At 39.6% G+C, this 9,314-nt stretch overlaps 1 protein-coding gene across 1 annotated transcript in view; it reads left to right on the plus strand.

The window, feature by feature from the left end:
• Positions 1-9,314, plus strand: part of NCKAP1 (NCK associated protein 1) — a 109,657-nt gene that overhangs the window by 49,347 nt on the left and 50,996 nt on the right. Inside the window, exon 15 of the mRNA XM_006760546.2 lies at positions 2,344-2,402. Coding sequence (XP_006760609.1) covers positions 2,344-2,402 — 59 coding nt within the window. The remainder of the gene's footprint in view (positions 1-2,343; positions 2,403-9,314) is intronic.

A 9,314-nucleotide genomic window follows, 5' to 3' on the forward strand; every position in this document is an offset into this window, starting at 1 on the left:
AACACATTTTTTTCTAAGTAGGTTTTCAAATTTTATTATTAAGGAAAAGATTTGACCGTTAACATTTAATAACTTACTTTTTTGGACATACAGTAGTCCATCCCCCCTTATCTGCAGGGGTTATGTGCCAAGACTCCCAGTGGATGCCTGAAACCATGGATCGTATACTAAACCGTATATATATATAGTTTACTCTTGAACAATGCAGAGGTTAGGTGAGCTGGCCACCTGCACAGTTGAAACTTTTGACTCCACAGAAACTTAACTACTGATAGTCTACTGTTGACCAGAACCTTACCAATAACATAAATAGTTGATTAACATATATTGTATATTATATGTATAATATAATATATTCTTTCTTTAAAATATATTTTTATTGATTTCAGAGAGGAAGGGAGAGGGAGAGAAAGAAACATCACTGATGAGAGAGAATCATTGGCTGCCTCCTGCATGCCACACATTGGGGATCGAGCCCACAACCTGGGCATGTACCTTGATTGGGAATCTGACCGTGACCTTCTGGTTCATAGGTCGATGCTCAACCACTGAGCCACACTGGCCGGGCTATACTGTATTCTTAAAGAAAGCTGGAGAAAAGAAAATATTACTAAGAAAATTGTGCTCTGGCCCACGTGGCTCAGTTGGTTGGAGCCACGGTGCACTGAAGGGTCGCAGGTTTGATTACCAGTCAGGGCACATGCCCAGGTGTGGGTTCCATCCCCAGTTGGGGTGTGTAAGGGGGTGCATATGGGAGGCAAGTGATTAATGTTTCTCACATTGATGTTTCTCTCTCTCTTCCTCTCTATCCCTCTCTCTCTAAAATCAATAAAAAAACATATCTTTGGGTGAGGATTAAAAAAAAAGTAGTAAGGAAGAGAAAATACATTCATGGAAGTGGACCAGTGCAGTTCAAACCAATGTTGTTTAAAGATCAACTGTACTGTTCTTTTCTATACATACATATCTGTGATGTTTAATTTAAATATATGCACAGTAAGAGATTAACAACAACTAATAATAAAATAGAACAATTATAACATACTGTAATAAAAGTTATGTGAGTGTGGTTTGCCTCTCAAAATATCTTGTATTGCTGTACTCAACTTTTCACTGAAAGGATGCACTTATGGCTTCTCTTTGGCATATCCAAATTGCCATTTTTTGTTTCTTTTCAGAATCTTTCTGTTTGCCCTGAAGATGAATCAATCATCATGTCTTCTTTTGTTAACACTATGACTTCCCTAAGTGTAAAGCAAGGTAATAAATCTTTTAAATAAAAACACATTTTCTTCTTAGTAGGTTTTCAAATTTTATTATTAAGGAAAAGATTTGACCGTTAACATTTAATCACTTACTTTTTTGGACATACAGTAGTCCATCCCCCCTTATCTGCAGGGGTTATGTGCCAAGACTCCCAGTGAATGCCTGAAACCATGGATCGTACTAAACCTTATATATATATATCTGTGATGTTTAATTTAAATATATGCACAGTAAGAGATTAACAACAACTAATAATAAAATAGAACAATTATAACATACTGTAATAAAAGTTATGTGAGTGTGGTTTGCCTCTCAAAATATCTTGTATTGCTGTACTCAACTTTTCACTGAAAGGATGCACTTATGGCTTCTCTTTGGCATATCCAAATTGCCATATAAAGTCTCTATTTACTGGATTCCGTGAGCTCTATTCGAGCTCCTACAAATTGACCTGTAAGCACACTGAGAGAGTTTAGGAGAAGGGTCTGTTTTACACTTTTCTTAGCATAACTGTCTCCTTTAACATCATCTTTATAGGATTTGAAAATTACTTCACTGACTTAGCTATTAAATTACATTTACTTTTTAATTGTGGTAAAATATACATAACATGAAATTTACTGTCTTACTATTTTTAAGTGTACAGTTTGATAGTGTTAAGTATATTCACAGGGTTGTGCAACCAATTTCCAGAACTTTTTCATCTTGCAAAACTGAAACTCTATAGCTATTACATAGCAACTCCCCATTTCCTCTCCTCCCAGCCCCTGGCATCCACCATGCTTTCTGCTTCTATGAGTTTGGCTACTCTAGATACCTCATATAAGTAGAATCATACAGTATTTTTTTTATCCATTTGTCTGTTGATGGATATAAGATTGCTTTCACTTTTTTGGCTATTGTGAATAATACTGCTATGAACATAGATGTACAAATGTATCTCTTCAACACCCTGCTTTTAATTATTTTGTATATACACGCAGAAGTGGAATTGTCTTAGCTCTTATAATTTGAAGTGGGATTATAGATTTGTGAAAATAGTAATTTGCTTTATAAACTTTTTTTCTTTTATTATAGTTGAAGATGGGGAAGTGTTTGATTTCAGAGGAATGAGATTAGATTGGTTTAGATTACAGGTAAGAATAACAATAATTTTCATTACCATTCTGTTAATCAAATATCTTAGTTGACATGAAAACATTACTTAACATGAAAAAAATTATTCGTTGTTATATACCTACTGAAAAGACTTCTTTTCTATAACTAACCATAGTATTTAACTCACTGAAGAAATTTTTTATTGAGATATAATTGACATAACATTACATTAGTTTCAGGTTTACATATGATTCAATATATGTATATATTGGGAAATGATCACACAGTTTAGTTAACATCTATCACTACACATAGTTACCAGTTTATTTTTCTTGTGATGAGACTTTTTGAGATCTACTCTCTTAGCAACTTTCCAATATATAATACAGTAGTCCCCCTTATCTGAAGGGGATGTGTTCCAAGACTCCCAGTGGATGCTTTGAAACCGTGGATAGTACCCTATATGTACTGTTTTTTCCTATACATAAAAACCTATAATAAAGTTTAATAACTTATAAATTAGGCACCATAAAAGATTAACAATAATAATTATAAAAATATAGCAGTTATAATTATATTGTAATAGTTATGTGAATGTCTCTCAAAATACTGTATTGTACTGTACTCACCCTTCTTGTGTGAAGAGAAATGATATAGTATCTATGTGATAAGATGAAGTGAAAGAAGAAGGCACTGTGATGTAGTGTTAGGCGAGTTACTTGAACACAAGCACTACAATACTGCGACAGTTGATCTGATAGCTGAGAAGGCTACTGAGACTAATGGGAAGGTACCATTTTATGCAGTGTGGGTACACTAGACAAAGTGATTATTCACATCCCAAGTGGGATGATGTGAGAATTCATCATGCTACTCAGAACGGTTTGCAGTTTAAAACTTATAAATTGTTTAATTCTGGAATTTTCTATTTAATATTTTCAGAGCAGTTGACCATGGGTAACTGAAACTGCATAAAGTGAAATCGTGAATAACTGCTTCTTTTATACTACTAGAGGCCCATTGCAGGAAGATTCCTGGAAGAACAGGGCTTCCTGAGGCCAGAGAGAAGCAGAGAAGGGAGCGAAGCTGGAGACGGGCTTCGCTCCTTCCCGTCTCCGCCACTTTGCCTTTCTCCTGTGTCTGCCGCCTCGCTCCCTCCCTTCTCTGCCACTTCGCTCCCTCTGTGTCCGCTGCCTCAGCTCCGCTCCCGTCTCTGCTACCTCTGATCCGTTCCCTTCTCCGCCACTTGGCTCCCTTCTGCAGTGCTTGGCTTCCTTCTACACTGTCTTCAGTCTTCACTGGGTGCTTATGTATGCAAATTAACTGCCATCTTTGTTGGGTTAATTTGCAGACTCTTCTGATTTGCTGGTGGATGTAGCAAAGGTACAGTCAATTAGCATCTTTGTCTTTTATTAGTGTAGACTAGAGGCCAGGTGCATGAAATTCATGCATGGCGGGGAAGGGGGTTCCTCTCAGCCCAGCCTGCACCCTCTCCAATCCGGGACCCCTTGGGGGATGTCCAACTGCCAGACATTTCGCTCACAATCCTAGACCACTAATGGCTCCTAATCGCTTGTCTGCCTACCTGGTCGCCCCTAAGTGCCCCCGCCCCCCGCTGGCCTGGTCGCCCATAACTGCCCCCACCTTGCCAGCCTAGTCGCCCCCAACTCTCCCTCTCACAATCCTGGACCACTGGCTTCTAATTGCTCACCTGCCTGCCTGCTTGGTTGCCCTTAACTGCCCCACCCCCACCCCCCCGGCTGGCCTGGTTGGCCCTCATGGCCCCTGTACCGGCCTGGTCGTCCCACGCAGTCTGCTTGTTCAGTCGTTTGGTCGTCCCTCACTAACCTCCCTGCCGGCCTGGTCTCCCTATGCAGCCTGCTTATTCAGTCATTTGTTCGTCCCTCACTAACCCCCCTGCCGGCCTGGTCGTAGTCAGCCAGCTTGTAAGGGCATGAGGGTTAATTTGCATATTACCTCTTTATTATATAGGATTATTAACTCTGGTCACCATACTGTACATTACATCCTGAGGACTTATTTAACTGGAAGTTTACCTTTTGACCACCTTCACCCATTTCACCCAATCCCAGCTCCCTTCCTATGGCAACCACCAGTTGTCTTTATGAATTCGTTTTTTTTATTTTTCTTAGTTCTCCATATAAGTGAGGTCATACAGTCTTTGTTTTTCTTTGTTTCACTCATTTCACTTAGCATAATGCATTCAGGGTTCATCCATGTTGTTGCAAAAGGCAGAATTTCTTTTTTATGGCCAACTGATATTTCAGTGTGTGCATAAACACACGCGTGCGCATGCCGCCTATTGTAAATAATGCTGCAGTGTGAACATGAGGATACTGATATATTTTTGAGTTAGTGTTTTCATTTCCTTTGGATAAATACCTAGAAGAGGACTTGCTGGATCATATAAGTTAGTTGTGTCTTTAATTTTTTGAGAAATCTTCATTACTGTTTTCCATGGTGGCTGTACCCATTTACAGTCTCACCAGTAATGCAGTTTCCGTTTCTCCACATCCTCACCAACACTTATCTCTTGTGTTTTTGATAATAGCCATTCTAACAGTGTGAGGTGATAACTCATTGTGGTTTTGATTTGCATTTCCATGTGATTAGTAATGTTGAACCCATGTGATTAGTAATGTTGAACATCTTTTAATGTATCTGTTATATCTGTATCTATATCTCTATCTATATCTCTATACTAGGGGCCCAGTGCATTCCAATAAAACCTTGTAAAATAAACAATCAACTGGATCACAGGCCATAGTTTATGATTTCCTGATTAGTTGTCTAAAACTTCATTTTTCTGAAATGCAGAATTAAATACTAATAAAGTATTGGACTTTAAATATTTTCATTTAATTTATAACTCTCACATAAATAGTTTTTGAGGCTTTTAAAATTCAAGCCTGAAATCTTTGTATGTATGTGAATTTAATGGTAGAATTTAATTGCCCCTAAATATTTCTAGTAATTATGGGAAAATGGTGGCCCAGTGTTTCTAATAGCCTCATATTTTAAAAACATGTATATTAGTCTGTTATTATAAAAAGTCAAAGTATCCAGAGGTAAAGTAGAAAATGAAAGTTTGCACTTTCCCATTCCCCAGCGGTACCCACTTTTAATAATGTCCTTTTAGGTGTCCAAACATATAAATGGGATTAAGTACCCACTTTTAATAATGTCATATCCTTTTAGGTGTCCAAACATATAAATGGGATTATACTGTATATTTTGTTCTGCGACTTAAAGAATAAAATTTTTATTTGTTTAATTAAAACATGAAAATAAAAGCAGTATGTGTTTGTGGAAGACATTTTAAATGACCATAGTCTCAGGAAGGGCTGGGTTCTAGGAAGAGCATACTTTTCTGGCAGTCTGCTTAGTTCCCTTAGGTGCTTTTGCTTTTCCTAGGTTCTTTTCAACCTCAAAATACACAGTCAGTTTTCTCTCTCTTGTTCTGTGTTCTATGGCAGCATATTCTTAGAAATGGTTTTATAAATGAGGCCACAAGTATTAAGTAATTTGCCTGAGGTTACAGAACTGGTTGGTGGGAGATCAGGAAGAACACTTGAAATACCGCTCTCCCAAAATATTACATGTGAATCTGTTATAGGTTATTTTCTTTCCTATTAAAGATATTTTTAGTTTTTAAAAATCTTTATTGAATTTATTGGGTAGACATTATACAGCTTTCAGGTGTACAATTCTAGAATACATTTTAATCATCAATCATTGTATTGTGTGTTCACCAACCCAGGTCAAGTCTCCTTCCATCACTATTTTTTTCCTATTAAAAATAAAGTTTAGAAATGAACATTTCTTTTTTTTTTAATCTTCACCTGAGGATATTGATTTTTTTTAGAAAGAGTGGAGGAGAGAGGGAAAGACAGAGAGAAACACATTGATTGGTTGCTTCCTGCATGAGCCCCGACCAGGCCCCAGGCCAGGGAGGAGCCTGCAACCAAGGCCTGTGCCCTTGACCAGAATGGAACCTGGGACCCTTTGGTCCATAGGCCGATGCTCTATCCACCGAGCCAAAACGGCTAAGGCAGCTAATGAACATTTCTTAAGGGGGTCAAAGAGGGGAGAATGGGAGATATCTTAATACTATCAATAATGAAAAATACATTTAAAAAAGGAACATTTCTTTGTTTTTCAAAAGCTCTGAAACAGTACAGCAGTAGAGCTTATAAAGTGAAAATAGTAAAATTGCTCAGCCAAAGGATATATACACAAACATTTTTAAAGTCATTGTCATAGCTTGAACTGTTTGTTTCCTGCTCTCAGTTTATGAGAGTACCTAGAAACATTTGGATTCAGAGAAATTTGGAGATTTAGATGCATTTTATTTATTTTTATTGCCCGGCTGGCGTGGCTTTGTGATTGAGCATCGACCTATAACCAGGAGGTCACAATTCGATTCCTGGTCGGAGCACATGCCTAGGATTGAGGGCTCGCTCCCCAGCGTGGGGCATGCAGGAAGCAGCTGATCAGTGATTCTCTCTCATCATTGATGTTTCTATCTCTCTCCCTCTCTATTTTTATTGATTTTTAGAGAGATAGAGGAAGGGAGAGGGAGAAAGAAAGAGAAAGATTAATATGAGAGCAGACCATCGATTGGCAGCCTCTTGTATGTCCTTCCAACCGGGGACTGAGCCTGAATCCTGGATATGTGCCCTGACCAGGAATTGAACCTGCGACCTTTGGTGCATGGGAGGATGTCTAGCCAATTGAGCCACACCAGCCAGGGCTAGATGCATTTTAAATTTTCCTTATTAAATACATCCAAGATTATTAAAGTTATCTATTTTGAATGAGTCACTTGAGAATTTTAGCTTTATTCAGTATTTAGAATATAGAGCATTTGAGTGAGCATTAAGAATGTAGAACTGTATGTCCCTGTGTACGATTTTATTTTTATACTAGAGGCCTGGTGCATGAATTCATGCACAGGTGGGGTCCCTCTACCTGCCTGGCTGCCCCCACTGTGATACGCACTGTCGCCAGGCGAGCCAACGTGGGTGCGATGAGATTGGTCGAGGGGCCCCGCCATCGCCCCACGATCACCCCACAGGGCCAGCTGATGGGGGCAGGGGTGCGGGGGGAGACTATGGGAAGTTGGCTGGGGGGCGGTGAGGGACCGCAGGAGGTTGGCCAGCCACAGGATGTTGGCTGTGGGAGCGCACTGACCACCAGGGGGCAGCTCCTGCTTTGAATGTCTGCCCCCTGGTGGTCAGTGTGCATCATAGCTACTGGTCGACCAGTTCTAACAGTTGCTTAGGCTTTTATATATAGAGACTAGAGGTCCGGTGCATGAAATTCATGCAAGGGAGGGATGTCCCTCAGCCTGGCCTGTGCTCTCTCGCAACAGGAACCCTCGGGGGATGTTGGAGAGCTGGTTTCGGCCCGATCCCACAGGCCATGTCAAGGGACCCCACTGGTGAATGAATTCGTGCACCTGGCCTCTAGTAACTGGGGCCTCCAGATTGATTGCCCAGCAGAGGGAGGCCCTGCCACTCAGCCAGGGCTCTGCAGTTGATCGCCGCCACCCCCGGCCCCTCCATCGATCACACCACCGGCCAGTGGCCTGGGCCTCCCTCTGCGGGGTGATCGTGGGGCGATGGCGGGACCCCTTGACCAATATCATCGCACCGCCTAGGCTGGCCTGGTGACAGTGCATATCATAGCATGGTCTTCTGGACGGTCGTTCTGCTGTTTGGTTGATTTGGCATATTAGCTCTTTATTATACAGAATATGGAATGAAACATGTGGTCCCATAATCATGAATATAGTTCATTCTTCATTCTCAGCTGTATTAAAAACAGCCAATTGAGCATGTTTGTTGCTCATTAGTCTCTCATGATTAGGCAACCCTTAATTTTTCACAGTAATGGGACACTAGATTATCATGGATAACAACAAACAAAGGAAGCTGGCAAAATGCCCAAATTAAACACCAGTTTTCAGAGTTTTAAAAAAATCCTTATTTAAATTGCCAATTGAGTTTTACACATATGCAAGTAAATGAAGAAATCGGGTACTTTTCTAAATAATCAAATTCTGTGCTTATAGACAAACCCACACAGAGAAGAATATTATAGTTTATATAAGTGAAAAGAGACAGAAGGAATTCTTGTTATTTAAGGGAAGTTGTCCAAAAAAAAGTGTCTTAATATTTAGTGTGTTGGTGTGAATTATATAGTACTTAGGGATAAACAACTATAAGGTAATATCTTTTTAGTTTCTCTCTTTTGCATTTCCCTGCTTACCCTAACAAAGTGGGGTTAATGAAGAACCAAATGGTAAACTCTTAAAAAAAATCAGAGTTGACTGCTAGAAATGCACATGGAAAATGCTACCTGAAGGAGCAAGGGGAGGACATATTCAAATTCACAAGTAATGTCATTTGCAGCCTTGAAACTCTTGGATTGGTTGTATAATACCACTAGTATAGCCTCTTCCCCTTGTTCAATTGTGACCTTGGCAGAGGCCAATTTGTGGCTTTTGCCCAAACGAGTTGAGTCACAAGGACCTCTTTGTAGATTCTGGACTTGTATTCACGCACACAGTTGGCTTCATTTGCTCTACTCCTTCCATGTCAAAAAGCTGTGAGCAAAGGACCAGACTTTGTGCTGAGTTTCCACCTGTAACATGTTATTATGCAGATGATGGAGATAACATGAGGGACAGACCTGGCACATAGTAGTGTCTTGAAAGTTAGTTGATGCCAGGGAAACAAGGGGAGAAAAGGGCCAGTTGGAAATGTATGGGTAAAATGTGTTCTTGTTCCTTTATGTTTCACTGGTGGGATACGATAATCAAACAAGTGCAATGATTGAAATTTGCTGTAAATACTGTATACAAATCGTCAATATGAGTGATCAATTTTGAAAGAATATAATTTTAATAAAATATAGTTAATACC

This window comes from Myotis davidii, unplaced genomic scaffold (genome assembly GCF_000327345.1).
Source record: "Myotis davidii unplaced genomic scaffold, ASM32734v1 scaffold370, whole genome shotgun sequence".
Taxonomy (NCBI): domain Eukaryota; kingdom Metazoa; phylum Chordata; class Mammalia; order Chiroptera; family Vespertilionidae; genus Myotis; species Myotis davidii.